A 27,773-nucleotide genomic window follows, 5' to 3' on the forward strand; every position below is an offset into this window, starting at 1 on the left:
AAGAGGAACCGGCATTCTGGAACAAAATGGCTAAAGAAGAACTGAATGTTGCTTTGGAACTCCAACCAATCAAACATAGAGCAAAAAACGTGATACTGTTCCTTGGCGACGGTGAGTATTTCTTTGTCTTCATTATCAAGTATTTTTTCTCATGTTCTATTTGTTCCAGCACGGCATCACATCTCTGCTGATCCTTAAGGCTGGTTGAACGTCATGTTTTCCGATACTTGCACCGTTAATATTAAGCCAACATGCGCTGCATAATCTTGGTGATAAAAAGATTCATATTCCAATGGTGGACCAGATGATAACTAATAAATGTTTCGTATTACCGGACTTCAGTGTGCAAGATAGAATTGCCCAATATCCTTCAGGAAACTGTTCAGAAAGATGTGGAAAGGCCATAGAGGGGTGGTGAAAATGATAACTCTATTGACAGGAGGAATTAACTAATGAGAAAATTAAAATTAAAAAAAATTGACAGGAAATGCAAGAGACAAAAGATTTTTAAGGTATCACAGATAATATTAATTAGAGACCATTAACTTTCAATAATATGAATTACACAGTGAACCTCTGAAATCTTGTTGACAAGAATGTATCTGGGGTTTTTCCTCACCTCTCCAGCTGAGATTTTGGTTGATGAGCAAGAGAAGCCCCATGGAATCATTGAATCATAGGATCCCTATAGTGCAGGAGGAGGCCATTCGGCCCATTGAGTCAGCACCAACAACAATGCCACCCAGGCCCTGTTCCCATAACCCCACATACTTACCCTGCGAATTCCCCTGACACTAAGGGTCAATTTAGAATGGCCAATCCACCAAACCCGCACATCTTTGGACTGTGGGAGGAAGCTGGAGCACCCGGAGGAAACCCATGCAGACATACGGAGAACGTGCAAACTCCACACAGACAGTGATCCAAGGCCCAAATTGAACCCAGGTCCCTGGTGCTGTGAGGCAGCAGTGCTAACCACCGTGCCACCATGCTGCCCGGTGATGTTACCCTCCTTTTGTTTTTAGTAAATATTGAACAATATCACTCGCCCATGTTGCCAGTCAGGTTTGAGCATAGATCAAAATGCTTCCTTCCAAAGCACACAGGAGGTACATTAAAAATATACAAATAGTGGTTTGATTGCCCTAAACTATACAATTTTATGATATAGACTGTTACAATTCCCATGAGAAAATCATAAGCCAAAGTAACTAAATTCACCAAACAATCCTCATGGGCAGATGGTGGCATGACGGTAATGCCACTCAACTTGTAATCCACAGAGCCAAGCTGATGATCTGGGGACATGGATTCAAATCCCACCACAATCCAATTAATAAAATCTGGAACATACAGCTAGCCTCAGCAATGGTAACCACAAAGCTATCAAAAACCTACCCAATTCACTGATGTCCTTTAAGGAAAGGAAATCCGCTGTCCTTAGCTGGCATAACCTACAGCAATGTGGTTGACTCTTTAACTGACTCACAGGCGTCAAGTGCAGCCAATGCCTTGGAAAACATACCCAGAGATGCTGAGGGCTGTCAAGTTAGGCAGAAGTTAATTTCACGTCTCAACTGTCACTTAGATTCACATCATTTTATGAAGACTATGAATTATGATTTTGTTCAGGCCTCACTAACAGCACTAAATGATGAGACTGGAAGAAGAGGAGGATACATAGAGGGATACTAGTGAGGTCAGGCTCTGCAACAGTCTGACAGCACTCACACACATATATGCAAAGGAATGAAATGATTTCACCTTGGCAGACATGGTGCTGCAAACTCCTAAAGAAATCATGACGATGTATTAACGCCTAGCTGATATTGCATGAGGAAAAAGCTTACCAGGTTTATCAATAACAATTATCTGCCCCTTCCAGGATGCCACCAGTCATTTCTGCAGACTCTGCACACTTAACTGACCATGACTGTGAGGAACTGGCTTCTCAGGGTCTGAATCAACAACAATAAACAAATGCAAAATGATCCCATCTGCTGGATGGGACCATAAAGCTGGCACAGGTACAATGGGCTGAAAGGCCTTCTGTGCTCTATCATTTTACGATTCTAATCATGAGGCTGTCACATGCAGGGAGAATAATGCTTACCTGTGGTTTGAAACTTGACATGCTGATCTGTAAGGATGATGCCGTAGACTGGCAAAAGAGGAACCTTCAAATAAAAGGAAAATACTGCAGATGCTGGAGATATGAAATAAAAATAGAAAATGCTGGAAAACCTCAGCAACATCTGGAGACAGAAACAGAGCTAATGTTTTGAGTTCAATATGATTCTTATAAACACAAAAATCAGTCCAGTAAATAGAAACCATTTGTGTTGTAAACATATTTAGGAAAAAGGTAACAGCGAAATGTGAGGTAATGTATTTTAGTAGAAGAAACATGGGGAAACAATACTCAATGGTACAACTTTGAGGGGAGTACAGGAACAGAGGGACCTCAGAGTTCAAGTACATAATTCTTTGAAGGTCGTCAGGCAAGTTAAACAGTTGATAAGAAAGCTTATAGGACCCTTGGGTTTATAAATAGAAGCATAGAGTATAAAAGCAGAGAAGTGATGCTACACCCCTACAAATCTTTGGTCAGATCACATTGGAGTATTGTGTTCAATTTTGGACACCTTATTTAAAGAAGGATGTTAAAGCCCTGGAGTGAGTGCAAAGGGGATTTACTAGAATGATGCCAGGAATGAGGAATTTTAGATATGAGGAAAGATTAGAAAAATTGGGCCAATTCTCCTTGGAGCAGGGAAGATTAAGAGGTGACCTTATTGAGGTGTTCAAAATTATGAACAAGTTTGACAGGGTGAAGAAGGATATTCTGTTTCCACAAGTTGGTATGTCAATGCCAAGGGAGGGTCATAATTTCAAGATGGTCAGCAAGAGAGTTGGGAGTGAGATGAGGTGAAACTTCTTTACTCAGAGAGTTGTTGGGATTTGGAAAATGTTGCTTGGGAGAGTGGTGGAGGCAGATTCCATAGGCAGTTTCAAAAGAGAGCTGGATACATATTTGAAAGTGATAAATTTAGAGGGTTACGGAGATAGAGTTGGAGAATGGGACTAGCTGGGTAGCTGTTTCAGGAACTGGTGCAGACATGATGGGCCGAATGGCCTCCTTCTATGCTGTAAAATTCTATGATTCTATGACAGCCTCAGCTACAGCATTTGTATAATGGAATATGGCAAATAATATTGTTCAAGCAAGAACTTGTTCTGAGAACCACATCTCTTAAAGCTGTTTAATCATCATTGTGGTTAAGTCTGAAATTGCAATGGTCAGAATTTTTATTAAGGACTCTTATTGTGGACTCAAAATGTTAACTCTGTTTCTCCACAGATGCTGCCAGACCCGTTGAGTTTTTCCAGCATTTTCTGTTTTTATTTTTTATTAAGTTTTGCTTGTCAGCTTCCTGTTTTATAATCAAAACACCATTTGAGCAATTTTATGCAGTCAGTTTATCAATTAACATTTGACCATGTCCACAATTTGCTTTAGGGATGGGAGTATCCACAGTGACAGCTACCCGAATACTGAAAGGACAACTCCAAGGAAAACCTGGAGAAGAAACTATCCTAGCAATGGAGACTTTCCCACATCTTGGTCTCTCCAAGGTTTGGCATAAAAGCTATAATATTCTAACATTTTATGAAATCATAGCTTCTCTTCTGTTTTCAATATTTAGAAGAATGTTTTGAACAAATATATGAATCCAATCATCCCATGATTAAACATGTTCAGAATGTATCCCAGTCAAGAAATGTCAGCAGCTGACTCTTGGTGCTAAGGTAAGTATTGTAAAGTAGCATAGGTTGACAATGAACAAGAAGGTATGTATTTACTGTGCCTTTCAGTGCACTGTCTGCTGTTTGGATACAAGATTTAAATGAGTCCTTCTGTGCTGATGTAGAGAGAATACATGTCTTTGATTTCACTTCTGTTACATTGTGGATAGCTTTGTATATTTTTTCCTATTTTGAATTGCTATCTGTCTCTTTATTATATAATTGAATGGGTGTCTTGTGACAATGGTTAGAGGTAGGTGATACTGAGCTTCCACAGGACTGAGAGAAGCATTGCAAGTCTGAGAAAACACCCGAATGGACAGTTTCGGGAAAGTGCAGAAGATGGGCAGTTTGGGGAAAGTGTAAAGGATGGACAGTTTGGGGACAGTGCAGAGGATGGGCAGTTTGGGGACTGTGTAAAGGATGGACAGTTTGGGGACAGTGCAGAGGATGGGCAGTTTGGGGACAGTGTAAAGGATGAACAGTTTGGGGATATGTAGAGGATGGGCAGTTTGGGGAAAGTGTAAAGGATGGGCAGATTGGGGACAGTGTAAAGGATGGGCAGTTTGCGAACAGTGTAATGGATGGGCAGTTTGGGGATAGTGTAGAGGATGGGCAGTTTGGGAACAGTGTAATGGATGGGCAGTTTGGGGATAGTGTAGAGGATGGGCAGTTTGGGAGAAAATGCAAAGCATGGGCAGTTTGGGGACAGTGTAAAGGATGGACAGTTTGGGGACAGTGTAAAGGATGGACAGTTTGGGGACTGTGTAAAGGATGGACAGTTTGGGGACTGTGTAAAGGATGGACAGTTTGGGGACTGTGTAAAGCATGGACAGTTTGGGGACTGTGTAAAGGATGGACAGTTTGGGGACTGTGTAAAGGATGGACAGTTTGGGGACTGTGTAAAGGATGGACAGTTTGGGGACTGTGTAAAGGATGGACAGTTTGGGGACTGTGTAAAGGATGGACAGTTTGGGGACTGTGTAAAGGATGGACAGTTTGGGGACTGTGTAAAGGATGGACAGTTTGGGGACTGTGTAAAGGATGGAGAGTTTGGGGACTGTGTAAAGGATGGACAGTTTGGGGACTGTGTAAAGGATGGACAGTTTGGGGACTGTGTAAAGGATGGAGAGTTTGGGGACTGTGTAAAGGATGGACAGTTTGGGGACTGTGTAAAGGATGGACAGTTTGGGGACTGTGTAAAGGATGGACAGTTTGGGGACTGTGTAAAGGATGGACAGTTTGGGGACTGTGTAAAGGATGGACAGTTTGGGGACTGTGTAAAGGATGGAGAGTTTGGGGACTGTGTAAAGGATGGAGAGTTTGGGGACTGTGTAAAGGATGGACAGTTTGGGGACTGTGTAAAGGATGGACAGTTTGGGGACTGTGTAAAGGATGGACAGTTTGGGGACTGTGTAAAGGATGGACAGTTTGGGGACTGTGTAAAGGATGGACAGTTTGGGGACAGTGCAGAGGATGGGCAGATTGGGGACAGTGTAGAGGATGAACAGTTTGGGGATATGTAGAGGATGGGCAGTTTGGGGACAGTGTAAAGGATGGACAGTTTGGGGATAGTGTAGAGGATGGGCAGTTTGGGGGAAAATGCAAAGCATGGGCAGTTTGGGGACAGTGTAAATGATGGGCAGTTTGGGGACAGTGTAAAGGATGGACAGTTTGGGGACTGTGTAAAGGATGGACAGTTTGGGAACAGTGTAATGGATGGACAGTTTGGGGACAGTGTAAAGGATGGGCAGTTTGGGGATAGTGTAGAGGATGGGCAGTTTGGGGATAGTGTAGAGGATGGGCAAATTGGGGACAGTGTAAAGGATGGGCAGTTTGGGGACAGTGTAGAGGATGGGCAGATTGGGGACAGTGTAAAGGATGGGCAGTTTGGGGATAGTGTAGAGGATGGGCAGATTGGGGACAGTGTAAAGGATGGGCAGTTTGGGGATAGTGTAGAGGATGGGCAGATTGGGGACAGTGCAAAGGATGGACAGTTTGGGGATAGTGTAGAGGATGGACAGTTTGGGGACAGTGTAAAGGATGGACAGTTTGGGGATAGTGTAGAGGATGGGCAGTTTGGGGGAAAATGCAAAGCATGGGCAGTTTGGGGACAGTGTAAATGATGGACAGTTTGGGGACTGTGTAAAGGATGGACAGTTTGGGGGAAAATGCAAAGCATGGGCAGTTTGGGGACAGTGTAAATGATGGACAGTTTGGGGACTGTGTAAAGGATGGACAGTTTGGGAACAGTGTAATGGATGGACAGTTTGGGGACAGTGTAAAGGATGGACAGTTTGGGGATAGTGTAGAGGATGGGCAGTTTGGGGGAAAATGCAAAGCATGGGCAGTTTGGGGACAGTGTAAATGATGGACAGTTTGGGGACTGTGTAAAGGATGGACAGTTTGGGGGAAAATGCAAAGCATGGGCAGTTTGGGGACAGTGTAAATGATGGACAGTTTGGGGACTGTGTAAAGGATGGACAGTTTGGGAACAGTGTAATGGATGGACAGTTTGGGGACAGTGTAGAGGATGGACATTTTGGGGACAGTGTAAAGGATGGACAGTTTGGGGACAGTGTAGAGGATGGACAGTTTGGGGGAAAGTGCAAAGGATGGACAGTTTGGGGACTGTGTAGAAGAGGAAAATTGGGTGAAAGGGAGCTGATTTTGTCCCGAGATCAGGATCGGTATACTGACCATTCACCATGTCTGTATCAGCTGCCCGATTTGATTTTTGAAGGCACAGCCAGTTAGTGGCCGTTGAAAATGAACCTGAGGTGGGACCATCCTGGCATAGTCTCACACCTGCCATTGGTAGCTGCAATCTGTGGGCCTGTGTTTAATTTGTTTATTAGTCACAAGTAGGCTTACATTAACACTGCAATGAAGTTGCTGTGAAAATCTCCGAGTCGCCACACTCGGGCGCCTGTTCGGGTACACTGAGGGAGAATTTAGCATGGCCAATGCACCTAACCAACAAGTCTTTGGACTGTGGGAGGGAACCGGAGCACCCGGAGGAAACCCACACGGACATGGGGAGAATGTGCGGACTCCGCACAGACAGTGACCCAAGCTGGGAATTGAGTCCGGTTCCCTGGTGCTAAGAGGCAGCAGTGCTAACCACTGTGCCACCATTCTGCCCATGTGTGCCTCTGGCCTCACCTCCATAGCCATTTGAAATTTCAGCCCAACAATAAAGCCACGTCTCTTTTCAGGGTCTTGCTCCCTCAGGAACTTGGAGAGTTTGAATCTAATCATTTTGTGGTTACTGTTGCCTACAAGGAACTCCATTCCTATATCTTGGCCACTATTATTGTCTACAGCAGGCACCGAGTCACAATATGTAGCATGAGAAAACAGTCACTTATCATGTTTGCAGCCTTTTCAGATAACCAGCCCTCAATGTTAAATGATTCACCATTGCATCATTGAATGCTTGGGAAGTTAAAATCCACCCTTGTGTAATTGTTACTCAACCATTATGTGAAGTAAATTTCTGTCTAAATTGTTTCATTGGATAATCACAAAAGAAATTAAAGGTAAGTTTAGAAAACATTTCTTTACACAGAGGGTAGTTAAAGTATACAATCTCTGGAAAACAAACCACTGTTGAAGCAGAATGCAAAAATACTTCTACAAGGAAATTCGTTGCTTGAATAATGGACAATTATAGAAATGGAAAGAAAGTGTGATTGACAAGATCACAGAGGTGGAAAAAGAACTGGTACAGACATTTTAGACCAAATACCATGTTTCTTTGTGTAACAAATCTTCAGGTGCGCAGTGAAAATTTCCTGAAAGTATTGCTGTGGAATGTCAATTAGTAAACCTTACAAAATTGCAGTATGATGCAAGCAGATGGAATGTATCACACCATGTGATTAATAAAGGTCTTAATGGTCTGGATTTGTGGTAGGGATAACAGTGAGACTAAGATTATTCACCATTGTTATGGAGTAAATCAGACAGGAACTTTGGTGTCCACAATGCATGGTTACACATGGAAATTGGGAAGTTGCTGTCGGATTTGCCCTGCTCCTCCACAAGCTTTGCTACAGGAGTATCTTGCCAAATTGCTGAGCATCCAAATACATAAAGGGTATGAATTTGCAGCGTAACCACACAATACCTAATAAAAACATGTCAGATAATATTCGAATTGTCCGTGTGGAAGTGAATTTTTATCAGCGTGGTAAATTTTACTTGCTGCCAAGTAACCTCTATGGCACTGAAAATTTACTAGTTCATAGTCTTATTCTTTCAAGTTTTAATTCTTGTAAATGTTTCAAAATTTCAAACTGAAAATAAAATAAGTTTTGCGTTTTCTTTCTGTCCCTTTCATCATTCTCTTCATCCCATCTTTCTTTCCATTTGCTTTCTGTACATGATTTTATGTGGAATTTTTAATTCAGATTTGCAGTTCCTGGTTTAGATTCTGTGTGCCTTGGTATTAAACTGGAAAGGGTGCAAAAAAGATTTACAAGGATGTTACTGGCATTGGAAGGTTTGAATTATAAGGAAGCTGGATAGGCTGGGACTTTTTTCCCTGGAGCGTAGGAGGATGAGAGGTGACCTTATAGAGGTTGATAAAATCATGAGGGACTTAGATAAGGCAAATAACCACGGTCTGTTCCCCAGGATAGGGGAGTCCAAATCTTGAGGGCATAGGTTTAAGATGAGAGGGAAAAGATTTAAAAGGGACCTGAGGGGGAACTTTTTCACACACTGGGTGGTGCCGATATGGAATGAGCTGCCAGAGGAGGTGGTAGAGGTGAGTACAATTACAACATTTAAAAGACATTTGGACAGGTGCATAGATGGGAAAGGTTTCGAGGGATATGGGCCAAATGCAGGCTAATGGGACTAGTTCGGTTTAGAAAACCTGGTTGGCATGGACAAGTTAGGATCAGGAACTCTCCCGTTTTCACATTAGCTGGACACTTAGAAAAAGCCTTGTAAAATTCCACCCAAGGGCTCTAATCTGATTATTTGGAGAGTGATACTGTTGCATACCATGTTCGCTCAGTTCCAGTTTCCGTCCAGTGGATGCTCTGCACTTTATTCTAGGCTCCCGATGGCCCTTGTTGCTCAAAAGTCCATTAAAACCCTGTAGGCGTTAATAAACATAATGGGGGGGGAGATTTTCCGCACAACCTGTTGCGTATTTCGTGGAGGCAGCCTGCCATTGGCTGCCGGTGGGGTCTTCCTATTGAATGCGCCCCTCACCGCCTGCAGCGGGGGGGTGTGCCACCTGTGGGAACAGAAAATCCCGCCGGCGCGAATGGCCAGAAAGCTCCAGTCAATGAATCGCAAGTTCTGCTTGAGCGCCACTGACAAATTCTAGCCAATATCAGACCAGAATGATAGCTTTGATGATTCAAATGAAGTTGTAAACTAATTGGGTGAAGTTATTTGACTCTCTGAGTTCTGAAACAGGACCAAACAATTGAGCGATTCATTTTCTCTCCCACATTTTTTCTTATCTCACATTGGAAAATTGTGGTACTGTGTCTTGGATCTTTTACTCAAGACTATAGCTGATTGTGACTAAAACACTCATGCTGGAAATAACATAACAGGAACATAATTTGAATTATTTCTGCAGAATGTTAGAGTTTCCTAAAGCCAAAGTTAAGTTTAAAGCTACTTGTACAGTATCATTTTCACAGTAACTGCATTGCTGTGTTAATGTAAGCCTACTTGTGACACTAATAAATAAACTTAAACTTAGATTATTTTAATCCTTTCATCCACTAAGGTGGTAGGAGGAACGTGGTCATCCTATGCCTATTTTAGATCTCTGTACGTCAAAAATGATACAAAGCCACATTAAGGGCTGAATGTATGTAATTGTTATAAAATTCCTCCATTTTTCATGTCACTTGGTCCTGCAGTCCTTTGGGGAACACTACAATGCTTACATTTGCCCCAGTAAACAAGATGGCTTACTGGTTATAAACTCAACAATTAATCTTTGTAAAATCAGATTTAATTTGCAACAGAGTAGATACCAGATAATTGGAGAGCACTGTTAAAGTCAAAATCTGGGATTCCTTTGCATATTCTTTTAATTATTGTGAGAAGGAGGGTTTTCTTTCTCACTAAGATCAAATCCTCTAACAGAGATCTTGGCTTCCTCTTCCCCTGACTAGGTGTAATAAGACTACTTGGGAACAGACAAACCTTGAGTATTGCTGCATTGAAATACCAATTCACTAGAGCTGTAATAAAAATATTTGTTTTTTATTTTAGACATACAATGTTGATCATCAAGCCTCTGATAGTGCGGGTACAGCCACTGCTTACCTTTGTGGAGTAAAAGCAAACTATGGAACCATTGGACTGAGTGCAGCTGCCAGACGAGGAATATGTCAGACAACCTTTGGCAATGAGGTCATGTCAGTTCTTAAGAGGGCAAAAGATGCAGGTGTGGTATATTTTATATGTACAAATTTACCTTCAATAATCATTGTATCCTCATAAAAAGGAGAAAGTGGCATAATGGTAATGTAACTGGACCAGTAATCCAAAGACTCAAGTTAATGTCCTGGGAACATGGGTTCAAATCCCACCTCAGCTGTTGGTGGAATTTTTAAAGCTAGTTTCAGTAATAGTGACCATGAAATCACTGTCAATTGTTGTTGGCTCATTAGTGTTCTTTCGGGAAGGGAATCTGCTATTGGTCTGGCCTACATGTGACTCCAGACCCACAGCAATGTGGTTGACTCAGTTCAAGGGCACTTAGGGATGGACAACAAATGCTGGCCTTGCCAGTGACACCCACATCCCATGAAAGAATATGTGTCAAAGAAAACTTTGGGGGCAAAATCCAAAAATATTTGAATTTTCAAAGTGCTGTAGTTTCAATGTAGTGAGGGAAGAACTGCCCTAGTGGCCCATTATAACATTATAAATGTGTTCAAAAGCTATTCTTATACATAGGGCGAAATCTTACCAAAAATGATAGTGTAGTTTCCAGCAAGAAAACCATTGTGATTCTCTCCAGAGAAATGGATTGGAGTTCTTTCCAAATCTTACGCCAGGGGTATGTTTCATGGCGTCATGTAGAGGGGCAGGACCTCAACACACAACCTGGCTGTACTGACATCGAGGCGCCAATTTTAAAGGGTGCCATGATCAGAACAGCAAGAAACCTCCCCCACAGCCCACCATAGAGGTTTCAGTGAGGCTGCCATTCAACTGTTGCCTCACCCCCCCACTCCCCTATCATCACCACTTGATCATTGGCTCTTTGACCCCTTCCCTGCCACCCCGCCCGACAATCAGAGCCACCAGGGTGGCTTGAGCATGGTGCCAAAATGGCAGTGCCAATCTGTGCCAAGTGGCAGTGCCAGGGGCCATTGCCAGGCCACTGCTTGGCCATGTCCCTCTCCCCAGGTGCTATATTCACCTTAGCGCCTTCGGGGGGGGTGGGGAGGGGATACCCATGACAGGTTCACGTCTGGGTAAACTTGTTGTAAACCGTGCCGACATCACGTCACGTCAGCACGGTTTGAAAATATCGATCGATATTTGGAGAGGGGTTCATTTATTTATGTGTCACAAGTAGGCTTACATTAACACTGCAATGAAGTTACTGTGAAAATCCCCTAGTTGCCACATTGCAGCATCTGTTCGGATACACTGAGGGAGAATTTAACATGGCCTATGTACCTAACCAGCACATCTTTCGGACTGTAGAAGGAAACCGGAGAATATGGAGGAAACCCACACAGACACGGGGAGAACGTGCAGACTCCGCACAGGTAGTGACCCAAACCGGGGAATTGAACCCAGGTCCCTGGCGCTGTGAGGCAGCAGTGCTAACCACTGTGCCATCGTGCCGCCCACATACGTGAAATGTATGTAAATCAGGTTCATGCCCATAACCTGATGGTGTCACCAGGGAGTGGGAAAGATCCGAAATTGCGATCTTGCCGGCCAAATCTGTGACTTTCGGATTTTGAGTCCCCGATGGCATTCCCACAGAGGGTGGGAGTGGGCTCAAGATCGCCCCTGTCAAAACCAGAACACTCCTATCCAAAATGCTTGTCATTGACCAATCATAACAGCCTAACTATATTTGCTTTGGAATTGAAAATTGTTTGAAGTACCACAATGTTGGAAGTCAGCCTAATACTGAGTTTCACATTAACACATTCCGTATTGATACTTAACGATAACACGTAGTCTACCTTCAGGGAAGAACAATTATAGCGGGAATTATTTTGGTGAAAGGGTGGAAACAGATGCCAAATGGATGCTGTGCTTGTTAGAAAGTCTGATCCTAATTGTTAATTATCAGCATTTGAACTTGCCAGTGGCACAGTGAAGCAGATACACCTGCAGGTTTAGCATTCATGCACTGATTAGGCATAATTTTGTAGAGCTGTATATCTGAGCTCCTTGCAACCACTTCCACTGAGGAAGTGGACTAGACTGGCTGACACACAGCAGTACAATACAGGGTGGTTCAGGAACCGAATGAGAGGGTGCACAAGTTTTTGAATGTGGTACAGGAGATCCAGGAGGAGGAGGTCCAGAGGACGATGCAAGTCCTATACTTGCAAGGGAAGGAAAAAGCCCACCTGCCCCTCCTGTCCCTCCCCTGAAAGAGCTGTCACTACCCTGGCCTGGTCTCCTCTGCTACTCAACCTTCCTATAACTTTGCTCTATTGCCTTCTTGACTCAGTCTTCTCCGTTCCCTCACTTTGCTGTTTCACCCCTTAATCCACATTGCACTAATTTCCTCCCTGTTCCCTCAATCCTCTTTGAAGCCAGCTTCTTGTATCTATATTCACCAACATTGTTCACCATTCCCTATTCACTTGCACCGTTTTCTTTTAGACTTGTCATTATTCCTTCCCCTTCGGAAACAAGATAAAGGCAAAATACTGCTGATACTGAAATCTGAAACAAAAACAGAAAATGCTGGAAAATCCCAGCAGACCTGGCAGCATCTGTGGAGAGAGTTTCAAGTCAGGAAGACCCTTCGTCAGAGTTGGGCACTGCCAGTGTGCCCGAGGCAGTGCCATGGGGGTGGAGCGTAAGTGGGCATGGGGCATAGGTGGGGGCCATGGAGGGAGTGCGGTGTGGGGGGCAAGGGGGTCATGCAGGGGTGGAGCATGAAGGGGACATGTTGGGGCTCTTGATGGAGGAGTATGTCAGGGTCCTGATGGGGGGGTATGTCAGGGTCCTGATGGGGGGGTATGTCAGGCTCCTGACGGGGGTGTAAGTTGGGGTCCTGATGGGGAGGTATGTCGGGGGTCCTGATGGGGGAGTATATTGGGGTTGTGATGGGGGAGTATGTCAGGGTCCTGATGGGGGGGGTATGTCGGGGTCCTGATGGGGAGATATGTCGAGGGTCCTGATGGGGGGGTATGTCGAGGGTCCTGATGGGGGGGTATGTCAGGGTCCTGATGGGGGGTATGTCGGGGTCCTGATGGGGGGTATGTCAGGGTCCTGATGGGGGGTATGTCGGGGTCCTGATGGGGGGTATGTCGGGGGTCCTGATGGGGGGTATGTCGGGGTCCTGATGGGGGGTATTTTGGGGTCCTGATGGGGGAGTATGGCGAGGGTCCTGATGGGGGGGATGTCGAGGGTCCTGATGGGGGGGTATGTCGAGGGTCCTGCAATGAGACCCATTGTCTTTCATATTAGTTGCCAAACCTGTTTTGAACCGGGGTCCCCAGAACATTATCTGATTTCTGGATTAATAGTCTAGCGATAATACTGCTCGGCCATTGCCTCCCCTTTCTTACCTTTGTGGCTCCTTGTTTTGAATTATGGTAAATTTAACTGTGACTTATTGTCTATACTGATTTAATCCCCATTAGTTAATCTTTAAATTTGTATTTTTGCACAGGGAAGTCGGTTGGCATTGTGACAACCACTCGGGTCCAACATGCTTCTCCAGCTGGTAATTATGCCCATGTTGTAGAGAGAGGCTGGTACAGTGATGCCAACATGCCAAATAAAGCACTTAAAGCTGGTTGCAAAGACATCGCTTCTCAGCTCATAAATAACGTACATATTGATGTAAGTTTTGTTTATTTGTATAAAGTTCAGAGGTTTTTTATTCTTTCAAAGGATGTGTGGGTTGCTGGCGAGGGCAGTATTTATTGTTGATTCCTAATTGTCCTTGAGAAAGTGGTGCTATATGAGTCGCCTTCTTGAACCACTGCAGGCCATGTAGTGTAGGCACACCAATAGTGTTGGTTTTGAAATTACAATGCTCTTAAATCTGGCATTTTGAACGAAGGATTGATCTAGTTAATTTGTTCATCTAATAATCATAAATTTTGATTAGGTAATTAGTTTGATATTATGTTTACTGCTACTTTCCATACTTCCAACACAATTTTAGTCATTTAAAGTTGGGGAACACGGTGTTCAGTGAGAGGGAGGTGTGATGTTACTGTGCCTTTAAGAAATGTATTTTAATCATATTTCTCTGCAGCTCTTTTAAGAGGGCCTTTTGTGCTTGTTGCTGACCTGTCTGAGTCGATGTCCTTTTATTGTTGCTAGAGTCATACAATAGGCTTCTTGTTTATTTTTAATCTGGGCCTAATGCGATGTCCTGGAATTTAGTGAGTTTTACAACCCTTTTGAATTGTTGGAGGGGGGAAGAATGATTGACAGGTCAGGTGGGACAGTTTTTGTAATCTTCTCACCAGAATTTTCTACTTTCAGTTTTGGTTGCTGGCTGGTTAGAAGGTGTTTGGACTCCAGGATGGATGTAGTGTCTTTGTCTCTCTCCCTGGTATTAGAAATTCTGTTGGCTAATTGGAAGCAGTTTTTCTTGCCTTTCTGGAGTGAAAAGTTTGCTGTTGGTGGTTTGCTAGCCAGAGGCGAGCAGTGGCTTTATCTCTACCTTGAGGTGGGCTGGGAGCTCCAGGGCTGGGACGTGAGAGTTTCAGTTCTCTATCCAAAGGGCTTATTCGCAGCAGATGTTGCAGAGCTGGAAAATCCAGCATCACGTGAGCATTCTTATTTTCTGTGCTAAACCTGGGATGGGTGTATGTTTGTCAGAAAGTTTGTTTGGTTAGAACAGTATTCAGAGCTGTCAAGGTTTATACAATATCATGGTTGTTTCTTTTTCCTTGTTTGTAATTGGGAGAAGTTATTGTTAATTGTCTTATTATATGTTAACTGTGTTCTTAAACAAACCTGGTTTGATAAGAGCTCCCTAGAGGGTCATTTGAATCATACCTGGAGTGAAACATTTTGAGGGCGATTCTCCCAGCCTCCAAGCTGCTAGAGCAGTGCAGCGGTCTGGGAGGCTTAAACAGAGGCCGTTTAGCAAGCTTCCCGTTGGGCGCCATGGCTTCCATATGATTGTTGTCGGTGCAGGCTCAATGGGCCGAATGGCCTCCTGCTGTTCTGTAGGGATTCTATTCTAAATTCTACGGAAAATAAAGTTATAATCTCACCTGTAATAAAAACTAATTATACTTTGATCAATATACAAGAAAAAGCAATCCGATGTTGGACTCTCAACTAGGGGGAAAAAAAAATCAGCAATGGAACTTAGGAAAACTTTCCAGTCTGCACCGTTATTCACATTCACCTATGAATTGACAAAATGCATAAAGTGATACAGATATTCGAACACTAGTCTACAGGAGAGGTGAAGTAATGGGAGGGAGGGCACAGGGATTGATCGGGATGCTGTGGCAACAGTGGAGCACTCCTGCTTCACATGGCTCCACAGGTATGTTTTGGAACATTTTTTTAAAAAGCTATGCTTTTGTTGGTGCCTGCTATTCAGGCCAGTGAGGTTGCTGAAGAGTCAAGATGGAGCAGGAATGCTTCTCTCAAGTCCACATTGAAGCTATGAGCCTCTGAGATTGCCTCTACCTCTCCCAGACTCACCTTAAGTTCCAGACAGTCAATCTTGTTACCCCATCATGATGGGCAAGTTGCCTTCTTAGCTGACGTGTACAACCTGGCACTATAATAATGACCAATTTATTGTTCTGCGTCTGTGGCCTTTGGGTGCATGCAGTATTTGTTGGATATAGATTGTACCTCGATTTGGGTAAGAGACAATTTTTAGGCCCTTGTTTTTGAAAAGTTATATTTTATGTCAAACTACCCACTAATTTATCTATAATTCACATCACAGAATTTCTACAATTGTGAGAACAATTCTCAAAAAAATCATCTGAAAGTGCTATTTACATTTATATAGCACCATGACAAATTTTCCAGATGTATTAAAGTGAAGGAAGGTTCTAAAACACAATTACCATTCATTCTGCTTTTGGTGCTGCTGTCACTTGAGGAAGGAATGTTGGACCAGATAGAGTTCCTCCTACTTTTTGAATAATGTCCTTGTGATCACCAGCACAAAGAGATGAAGCCTGAGTTTCAGAGCGTATCACTATCTGAGACTCAATATCAGCATAGATAGTGTGATTAGATCATAAAGTGCGGCTGTAACCCATAATCCTCTTATTAAAAGTGAGAGCGTTACTAATTTTGCTAAAAAGTACATGTTTTATGAAAGTAGATATCTGAATCTATTTGTGTGTGAAAATATAATTATGCAGAAAATACAGAGTGGTATATAATTTTGAAGGGCAATGAGCACTGTAAATAAGGATGGTCTTTATCTCATCAATATTAGCCTATGATTACATTGTAGCTTCTGGTCTCAGATCTATTTCTGTGAAACATGATGCCAGCCAACAGAACCATTGTTAATTGTAGATTGCACTGAGGTGAGCTAGAAAGATTCTCTGCACATGCACGATTCACTGAGTAATAGCAATGGGTCTGCAGCCTTTTAGTTGTTGATGGTTTATCCCAATTTAAATTTCTTGTAATTGAGTAATGGAATATTTATTTTTCCAGGTCATTCTTGGAGGAGGAAGAATATATATGACTCCTAAAGGAACTCGTGATCCCGAATATCCTGAAATCCCCTCTCAAGGAGGCATTCGAAAAGATAAAACAAATCTGATTGAAAAATGGCTCAAAAACAGAAAAGTACTCACTGAAATCCTTCACAGCAGATATTCCAGTGATTGCTTTATCCGATAATTATGTGCAGAAATTTACAAAGTGTTGCATTCAAATATTTTCCAGAACTCAAAGTATGTGTGGAATAAAGAGCAATTTGATTCTGTCGATATAGATAAAACCAACTATCTGATGGGTAAGTCAACCAAAAGTTATTCTTTGCAGCACCATTTTAAGAGGAGTTATCCTTTCTGTAGAAAAGGCTGATGTGGACTCACATCGTAGGGTATATTCTGGATATTGTTATAACCAGATTAACAGAGGTGAATGACTCCTCCCTTTGTCCGACTTCTAAGTTGGCTTATAACAGAGTTTAAATTTAAAAGGGAAGTGATATTGACAATTTATTATATGTTTAACTGAATGTAGCTCAGTTAAAGATATAAGCCAGCTAGGTTCCTTAAACTTACAAGTAAAGTGTTGGTTTTATTTCAAAAATTCTTTCAGGTAAAAATGCAGACATTATGAACAGAAGGTTTAAAGTGTACAAACATGCATGGGAGGTTATATAAAGCTCGCATCGGAGGGTTCACCTCTAGAGCTAAGGGTGCAAACAACCTCCAGATGGGATTGATAAAGGTCAACATAGGGCATGGGCACTTTGCAGGTGATGGATTTGGGGGTGAAGATCGAAATGTCCACCACAAAAGAATGAGATCCAGTATTATTGCAGATGCTGGAGAACAATAGGAGGTAATACTACCTTCACATCGTGAGGCTCCAGTAAATTGGAGGCTCATAGACAGGAAGGGAAGGGAACATTGCACATGGTCTTGATGTAGGGGTGTCGTCTTGAGATCCCTGAACAATGACATCCAGCGAAAACAAAAGTAACATTGGTCAAGTACAGGAAGGATTGAAATTATTGTGGGAGGACTACTATACTGGGCTATGAGGCCATTAGTTTAGTTTATTTATTGTCACAAGTAGGCTTACATTAACACTGCAATGAAGTTACTGTGAAAATCCCCTAGTCGCCACACTCTGGCGCCTGTTTGGGTACACTGAGGGAGAATTTAGCATGGCCAATGCACCTAACCAGCACATCTTTTGGACTGTGGAAGGAAACAGGAGTACCCAGAGGAAACCCATGGAGACATGAGGAGAACGTGCAGACTCTGCACAGTCAGTGACCCAAGCCAGGAATCAAACCTGGGTCCTTGGCGCTGTGAGGCAGCAGCGCTAACCACTATGTTGCCCCTTGGACATATTCACTTGTTGGTGTTGTTACCATGGGCAGGATTCAGGTCAGCTGAGGAGAGAGACCTCATTGCCCAGGAAGCATCTGAAAACAAAGCCAATTATTTCCTTCAGTGCTGTTAAAGTGTTAGAACTCATTAGCCTCACATCAAAGTCTGAATAACGACAGGTAGGAATGCAGCCTGGGAGAATGGAGGCTATCGTGAAGTGGGCACAGCTGCATCATATCTGCATCCTATAAGTGATAGGCAGTCACAGGTTCACTATGAGCACCTGAAAGGAGAACCTGAGCATAAACAGGATAGTGAGGAGGAGGGACCAAGACAGTGGAGGTCACTCACCAGACCCAAGGTTTATTGTTGAAGAGTATCCTACATACAAATGAGTGAGAGACAGTGCCAAGTCCGCCTATGATTGATCAGAACCCACCTGTGGAGTTTATATTGAGAATTATTCATTTGTGGGACATGGGTGTCGCTGGCTGGCCAGCATTTATTGCCTATCCCTAGTTGCCCTTGAGAAGATGGTGGTGAGCTGCCTTCTTGAAACGATGCAGTCCATTTTCTGTGGGTTGACCCACAATGCCGTTAGGGAGGGAATTCCAGGATTTTGACCCAGTGACTGCGAAGGAACGGCGATATATTTCCAAGTCAGGATGGTGAGTGACTTGGAGGGGAACTTGCAGGTGGTGGTGTTCCCATGTATCTACTGACTTTGTCCTTCAAGCCATGATTTTATGAAATGGTGGAGTTGGCATGAGGAACCACCTAGCCTACTCCTGCTCCTGTTATGTATCTCCAGTGGCTACAACTTGGGAGGTGGAAGGCTGATGAACTTCCATTGAGGACGTTTCAAATCACCATGGCGTGTCATTTCTGGGTAAGTGAGGGATAAGTATCCAAAAGAAGCAATCTGTCAACTCAGAACTGTGTTAATCACACAAACATATCCTAATGATCGAAATGATTGTTATCTGTTCAGTGGCGATTTGGATTAAATAGGCTCATTACATAGTCAAAATAGATAGAAACAGTTCCCATTGGCAGAAGGGTCAAGAACCAGAGTACACAAATTTAAAATGATTGACATAAGACTTAAAGGTGACATGAATTTAATGCAGCTCAAGGTAACAATCTGGAAGGCAATGTCGAAAGGGTAGTAGTTGCAGAATTAATTGTAGCTGAGAATCCCTACAGTGCAGAAAGAGGTCATTCAGCCCATTAAGCCTGCACCAACTGCAATCCCACCCAGGCCCTATCCCTGTAACTCCATCTATTTACCCCACTAATCCCCCTAACAGCTTTCGAAAGGGAATTGAACAAACACCTGAAGGGAAAGAATTCGTTGGACTATGCCCACAGTCACAGTAGTTGGATACGCAAAATTTCTCTTGCAGAGTTTCAGCATGAGCTTAAACGGTCGAATAGTGTTTTTCTGTGCTACAACCATTCCATGACTCTATGTATTAAGATGTTAGCAGTGCACCTTACAGAGCTTTCTCCGCAAATATTCAGTATTACAAAGTGATGAATAATTGACATATCTTGTTTTATTTTTAGGTTTGTTTGAACCCAAGGATATGAAATTTGAGTTAAATCGAAATAAGACTATGGATCCTTCTATTGTTGAAATGACTGAAAAAGCCATTCAAATTCTTCGTAAGAATCCCAACGGATTTTTCCTGTTTGTTGAAGATAAGTAGTTTAAACTTTTGTTAGATTTGAAAGAAAATATTGTTTTCCAGAATAATTACACAATGTTCAAAGTATTTTTCCGTTTCACGTCTTTGGACTTTAAGTAACTATTGGAGGATGAAGCATTGCTCACTGTCAGTCTGGTGGTTAATACTTCTGAATTAGTATGAGTTATTGATAATGATGCTATACACCTTGGCGTTATTACTGACTGTGATGGAAAGTATTGTCATGGTTATGCATTTAGGTATCAGTGGCTGATAATGGTTGTATTTATCAGCTAGTTTAATATGAGTTGGAATACTGTGCTATCACCATTGGGGGTGTTAGCGCAAATGAGTCTGGAAGAATCACTCGACACCAAGTCTGTTCCAATCTTCAAACGGTTTATTTTGTCACTGCTGGGAAGACAGCCACTGGGCTCACCATGTGGCCTCTTCAGTGGACAAAGAAAACCATCAAGTCTAATACATTTACTCAGCCCATGTCGGCTGGGTACAATCCAATCATGACAGTTATTGATTGCATATAGGTCCAATGAAATTAGTAATTAGGCTGCGTGATCAGTTCATGGACAGCTCTAGATCATCCCAATACATTTACCCAGAACCTTATCAACTGTCCCTGAGCCTTCACAATGAATCTCTCATCTCTGACTTGTCTGTACTGCTAGCAGTCTCACAAGGCAGCTGCCTGTGTGCTGATACTAGAGGCTCTGCAAGGCAAGTTTAATGGTCCATGACTGTGTCATTAGTAACTGAATAGCTATAAAAATATGGTCAAGTCAGCTAAACCCCATAATGCTCTATATAACGCTTAGTAACATTCCATTTTGTTGACATAGTACATATAGATATATAAATACATATATAAAACGGAGGTTCCTCAGCTCTGTCCCACTCTAACAGGAGCCTGGAATTGAATCTAGACCCAATGGAAGTCTCTTCTTACTTACGATGTATGAATGTGTGAATTCACAGCACAGACATTGCACTAAATTGGCAATGTCACTCCCAAGAACTAATGATCACTGGCAAGATTACAATTGTAGTCTACAGCACTTTAGAGCAGAAACCTTGAGTAATCCCATCTGCCGACCCCACACCGCCTCCAGCCAGAGACACAGTAGCCATCTTACCACTCTGTCATTGCTGCCTGTGTTGAGGTCAGCTATCTGGAAAGACTGAACAGATTGGTTCTCTTAATTGTTGAACAGAGAAGGCTGAGAGATGATTGGAAAGAAATTTTTTATGCAAGGTTTTGACAGGATAGGCATAGCGAAAATGTTTCCATTGTGGAGGAGTCCAAAACAAGCGGTCTAAAATATCAAATGATGACTAATAAATGAAAAAGGGATTTCAGGAGGAACATCTTTACCCAGAGAGTGGTTAGAGTGTGGAACCTGTTAACGGATGGAACAGTTGAGTTGAACAGTTTGGATGTATTCAAGGGAAAGCAAGATAAATATGTGGGGTCGAAGGAATAGTAGGTCATGCTGCTAGGATTAGAATGAGGGTTCAGAGAAGGCTTGTGTGGAAGATAAACACCGGCATGGACTAGCTTTCGCATTGTAAATTCCAAGTAATTTTATGCAAGATCAGAATTGTGGAGTTGTGTTTAAGGAATACTTTTGAGGATGGAATTTTTCTCGTGAGCTTAACCACTTGTTGTATCTGAGCAAAGGGGTATTCATGAGTACTAAGTCACTTTCTATGCTTTTTCAAGTGGGAGAATTGATCACGGACATCATGATGGAACAGCGGTGCGAGCTTTAACTGAAGCAGTTACATTTGATGAAGCTATTGAAATAGCCAGCAACATGACAGATGAGAATGACACACTCACTGTAGTAACTGCAGATCATTCACATATGTTTGCCTTTGGTGGAAAAGCTCTTCGTGGCAATTCAATATTTGGTGAGTGTCAGTATATTCCAGTGCGATGCTGGCTTCTTGGCTGCCATCCTCTGCAGTCATTGTGGAGCAAGTGCTGGTGAGCCATTTATGTGGAGCTCCCCCAGTGCTTGCAGCAGTTATGTTGTTGTGGGGCAGGCAAATCAGATGGAACATGCTGCTAGTGCAGTGTGATACTCTTGGGCATAAAAATTATTATTAATGAGGCATAAGATTTGATCCAAAAACATGCCAGCACCATCGGTGGGAAACACTCCATTTTTCGCACTAGAACCAGCATTGCCATTTTTTGGTAAGATTTTGCCCATTGTGGGAGTTTAGTTCTCTGCTAGTCCTTGGTCAATTTTGTGCTTTGGGCTTTTTTTAAAATACAAAATTCAAACTAAATGTGTAACAAATTAACTTAAAAGTTAACAGTGTTGATTCAACAGTACATTTCTATTTTTGAAGTTAATACTGTTATGTTGAACCAAATTGTGGCAACTCTATGGGGTGAATTTTACCATCCCATCTGCCATGGGAATCGGAGCAGGTGGGTGGCAGACCATGGAAAGGTCCATTGACCTCAGATGGGATTTTCCAGTTTCGGGGCGAGCGAGGCTGGAAAATTCTGCTCAAGATGTGGTTTATACACTGGAAATAAATTGAATTACATTTTGTTGACAGCATTGCTGTGACTAGCGTCAATTACTGACTGCATGTATTGATTAGGTAGCTGTAAATCAATGAATAATAAACAATATTTTCAATTATTTAATATAGGACTGGCACCTTTTCTGGCTCAGGATGGAAAGCAATTTACAACTATCTTGTATGGAAATGGACCTGGCTATGCCATCAAAAATGGCACACGACCAAACGTAACCTCAATTGACTATAGTAAGAAAGTCCGAGTTTTATATTTGTTGTACTTTATAGATGGAGATGAGCATTATAGTGTTTAAATGCTACTTTTGCTATACCATGTTGATTCAACCAAACCGCCTGTATTAATTAAGACATGTTAAAGTCTGCTACTACAGGAGTTGGTTACAGATTACAGGAGCAGTAATTTTATCAAGGGGAACCGCAAATGTAATGCCTACTCAAAAAAGGAGGGAAACAGAAAGCAGACAATATTAAGGAAGTAATAGCGAGACATTTGAAGTAGGATCATGAATTCCAATGTTTGTTGTTATAAGGTAGTGTGCACTTGATTGAAATGTTTGTTGTTATAAGACTTTATGCAGTTGACCTAATGCACATATAGTAAATGGGTTTTATGATTGAGAATTTTTTTCATCAATCGACTGGAATCTGCAATAGATGCTACAAAATTTATATTATTGAACTTTATTTTATCTCATTGCTGCATGGGTCCTGAGGTCTGCCCATGGTGGATACTGGGTGAGTTGGCAAGGTAGGTGTAAGGAGAAATGGTGGTGGGTGGGGCATATGCGTTGGCACTAAATTGGCTTGATGGATTGAGTAATAAGGAGAGGCTGGATAGACTGGGACTTTTTTCTCTGGAGCGTAGGAGGCTGAGGGGTGATCTTATAGAAGTATATAAAATAATGAGCAGCACAGATCAGCTAGATAGTCAATATCTTTTCCCAAAGATAGGGGAGTCTAAAACTAGAGGGCATAGGTTTAAGGTGAGAGGGGAAAGATATGAAAGTGTCCAGAGGGGCAATTATTTCACACAGAGGATGGTGAGTGTCTGGAACAAGCTGCCAGAGGTAGTAGTAGAGGCGGGTACAATTTTGTATTTTAAAAAGCATTTAGATAGTTACATGGGTACGATGGGTATAGAGGGATATGGGCCAAATGCGGGCAATTGGGATTAGCTTAGGGGTTTAAAAAAAAAAAAGGGCGGCATGGACAAGTTGGGCCGAAGCGCCTGTTTCCATGCTGTAAACTTCTATGACTCTATAAGGGTTATAAAGGGCTTTGGGGTGGGTACAATGGCATAGGTTGGCATAGAGGGGAGGAAGGACCATGGGGATAGGTACAGGTGAATAGGTTGACATGAAGATATGACAAATTATGGGGTGGGTACAAGATATGAGGTGACATGGGTTGGCATGGATGGAGTGTGTGAACTGTAAGGGATGAGGTCTGGCAAGATATTAATTACTTTAAAAAAAAATTCTAGATACAGTTGCAAAAATCTTGCTGGCATGTACACTGGTGGGATCTTGTGGTCCTGCCAATAGTGCAACTGCACTATGGATTTCCCGGCTGCAAGGAATGCTTTCAATGGAAAACCCTGTTGACAACGGCAAGACCATAAGATCCTGACACCAACGAGCGGCACACTGCCTCCTGTGGAGGAAGAGGAAAATCCTGCCCAGTGTCAGAGTCTTGAGGTAGGAATTCTGCCCAGTCCTCCTCTGCACCTGGCACCTCCCCCTCTATTTCCGAGGACGCCCACCCCAACTCCTATTCTCACCCGCACCCTGGACCAAAAGGCTGACAGCTGAACAGCCATTTTTAAAAGTCAGGTTTTCAGAGCCAAGAATTCCCCCAACGCTCCGCACCCAACTTGAAAATGAAAATCCAGGCCATAGTTCATTTGGATTTTCAAAAGGCATTCGATAAGGTACCACATAAAAGGCAATTACACAAGATAAGAGTTCATGGTGTTGGGAGTAATAACTAGAATGGATAGAGGATTGGTTAGCTAACAGGACACAGAAAGCAGACTTTTGTGAATTGAGTGGAATGTGAGCCTTGCAAAGGGAACAGAGTATAAAATAGGGAAAGCTTGCTACAATTGTACAAAACATTGGTGAGGTTGCACCTGTGTACAGTTTTGATCTCCATACTTGAGGAGGGATACGCTGGCATTGGAAGCGGTTCAAAGAAAGATCACTTGTCTAGGTTCCCAGGATGAAGGTGTTGTCTTAGGAGGAAAGGTTTAGCAGGTTGTGCCTATACTCACTGGGTGAGTTCAGAAGAATAGGAGGTGATCTTATTGAAACGTAAAAGATCCTGTTGCTGGGAGGATGCTTACCTTTATGAGGGTATCTAAATCTAGGGGGCACAGTGTAAAAATAAGGATCTCCAATTTAAGACAGGCGAGGAGGAATTTCTTCTCTCAGAAATCATTAACCTTTCAAATTCCCTTCCCCAGAGAGCAGTGGAGACTGTGGGCCTGACTTTACCAAAACTTCGCATCCAAATCGCGGTAAAGTTGGGCGTCGGGCCTATACCGCAGATCGTGGCTTTACCGACATCCGATTCGGGCGCGGGTCCACCCCCCGCCCGAATCAGGCGGCCCGCAATTTAAATGCATGAGCATTCATTTAACTCGACTTAATGAACTGCGAGCCCAACTCTACCACCAAATCCCACTTTACCGTCTTCTGGCCCGATCCGGATCCCGCTCTCTTGCCCTGCAGGGAAGAGTAATCTGTGGCTGGTAGTGAACCAGTGATGGTGTACCCCTTTACAGGCCCAGCTTGGTCCTTCTCCAGTGTTTCCTGTTGGACTTGTACTGATTTTGTAGCCGGTTTTCATGCGGATCCACTGTGGAATCGGCCGGTTCTGCTTCACCTTGGCGAGGAATCGCTTCATCCTGAAGGTTTTGTGGGATGGCATGGCCGCACGTCCACTCCGGCAGGAGGGATTCGTTCCTCCGGTGGGGAGGAGGGATCGCCCGCAGAGTGACGGCGGACCCCCCTGCCCCCTCCCTCCCCACCGATCGGCTGCAGACTGGCAGCGGAACCCCCCCCCGACCAGAGGATGATCTGGGTCCCACCCCCTCCCTCCTCCACCCAACCCCCCCCCCCCGAACAGAGGATGATCGTCAGAGAGCTGCTCTCTCCGCTTTCTGCTTTTTTTTTCGAGGCTGGGCGCGCTCTGTCAGATTTTCTTTGAACTGCGAGCTCCGATCGGTCCGCCAGCGCGAAGCCCCGCCCACAGCGCGGATCGGACCAGAGCCGGCAAAACACGTATGGGCGCGCTGGAAAGAGGATTCCAGGCGCGGATCTATTTGATACCCGGATTCGGCACTTAGACTCAAAATAGTAAAATCAGGCCCTGTATCATTGAATATATTCACGGCTGAGTTAGACAGATTTTGATTTCCAATTGTGTCAATGATTTTGGTGACGGGAAGGAAAGTGGAGTTAAGGCCACAGTCAGATCAGGCATGATGTTACTGAATGGCAGAGCGGGCTCGAGGGGCCAAATGGCCTACTTCTGCTCCTATTTCTTATGATATTGAGGGGGCAGGGAGACGGATGTGCAGAAAATCCAGGATGGAGTGAGGGGCAGTGAAGAGAAATAGGACAGAGAGAATGTGAAGGGAATAAAGGAAGGCTGTGAGGGGCATGTAAATATGAGAAATAAATGGAATAGAGGGTGGAGAAGGATGTTCTCTGAAGGCTGGGGAATCCCTCCTAAGGCTATGATATGGGGATCGACAGGCATAAGACTTTAACCTCGTTACATCTATGAAAGTCTAATAAGTCTAATCTACAAACTGACTTGAATGATGACACACCTAATATTTTGTTGCCAGTCTAGCTAAGCTAAGGTAACTGTAAAAGAGATTACCAGGGATTATTGCCAGCAGTGGATCTTGGTGACATTGGGGCAGGGATTCAATCATTTGCATTAGGTCAATGCAGTTTTTACAATGCTGGCAGTATTTGATTTAACTATTGACTAATTATAGTTATCAGCTTTCTTGATCCTGAGCTTGAATGTTGCCTCAGTTAGTAGAAAGAAATGATCCTTTCCCCATCAGCTGTGCGAGTCGCAAGTAAAATGTCCTGTGCAGTCACATTCTTTCCATTGCATATAATTCTATATGAAAATCAAATGGCACAGCCGATTCGTTGGGCTGAAAGGCTTACTCTTGCTCCTCTTTCCGATGACCTTATTAATTGTAGGATTCAGCACTAATCTATCACTTTCACACAACGCAACTGAAAGACTGGCTCATGGAGCAAATTGTAATGGAATTTTTTCTCAGAGGCTTGAGACGTGTTTCATGTGGTGACTGGATAATTTTTGAGTATAATTTTTAAATATGGTTTGGCAAATTGGTGTAGGTGCATCAACTTTCTTTAATGTAAGAACTTTAAAATAATAAAATGTCTCATAGCGCCTTCTATGGCTTTGAATTGGTAACCAAAGGTTTTGCGGAGGTTTTGAAGAAAGGGAGAGATATTCAGGTAGAGGAATTTATGGAGAGCATTCTGGAGATCGGAGCTGTATTGGCTGAATGTCACGCAGCTGAAAGTGGGGAGGTGCGAAGCAAGAGTGTAAAGGAGACCAAGATTGAAGGCCAGCGGACATGTGCAAACCCCTCAGGTTGAAACTGACTAAATTGATTGGAAGGTGTTAGATCAAGAAGGTATTTAATGAGATGTTCTGTCATTTGCAGAGCGTAAGAACTATAAGCAACAAGCTGCTGTTCCACTGCCATCAGAAACTCATGGAGCGGAAGATGTGGCAATTTTTTCTAGAGGTCCCATGGCTCATCTGTTCCACAAAATACATGAAGAGAATTACATTGCCCATGTGATGGCATATGCTGCTTGTATTGAACCATACCGTGATTGCCCACCAATTCTCAACACCAGCAGTGCATCTTCAAACCAGCCTTTGAACCTCCTCAGTATTTTACTGGTGACACTTTATTTTCTTAAGTATTAAATAATCTTCATTTTCTTTGCATATTGTCTTTAATTCTGGAAGCATAACTGAAAAGTATAATAATCAATCGTATTAACTCATACTTTGCTTTCTCTCTTTTTGCCCATTTAGCTGAGGAAACAAATACTTTAAAAAATATATATCTTTGAAATCCTGTATTTTTGTATCCATTGATGGGAAATGGGTGTTGCTGGAAGGCCAGCATTCATTGCCCATTCATAATTACTCTTGAGGTGATGAACTGCCTTCATGAATGGCTGCTATCTATGGAGTGCTGAGAATGACTCAGCATCAGTGAAGGAAGGACAATATATTTCAGGAAGAGGTGTGACTTAGAGGGAAACCTGTAAGTGAGGGTATTTCCACATGTCTTGAACTCTAGAGGGTAGGAGTAGGTTTGAAAGATGCATTAAAATAATAATGAATTAATAAAATAATAATTGTAATTGTGGAAAAATGTGGATAATTCAGTATGTTTTGC

At 43.0% G+C, this 27,773-nt stretch overlaps 1 protein-coding gene across 1 annotated transcript; it reads left to right on the forward strand.

Moving 5' to 3' along the window:
* On the forward strand, positions 1 to 27,773 carry LOC144489787 (intestinal-type alkaline phosphatase 1-like). The gene is made up of 10 exons (XM_078207642.1): positions 1 to 111; positions 3,521 to 3,636; positions 10,063 to 10,237; positions 13,676 to 13,848; positions 16,669 to 16,803; positions 16,903 to 16,972; positions 19,596 to 19,734; positions 21,456 to 21,646; positions 22,406 to 22,522; positions 27,021 to 27,773. Exons 1-10 carry the CDS (start codon positions 27 to 29, stop codon positions 27,290 to 27,292), a joined length of 1,473 nt encoding a protein of 490 aa, XP_078063768.1. The 5' UTR covers positions 1 to 26; the 3' UTR covers positions 27,293 to 27,773.

This window comes from Mustelus asterias, chromosome 3 (assembly GCF_964213995.1).
Source record: "Mustelus asterias chromosome 3, sMusAst1.hap1.1, whole genome shotgun sequence".
NCBI classification, from domain to species: domain Eukaryota; kingdom Metazoa; phylum Chordata; class Chondrichthyes; order Carcharhiniformes; family Triakidae; genus Mustelus; species Mustelus asterias.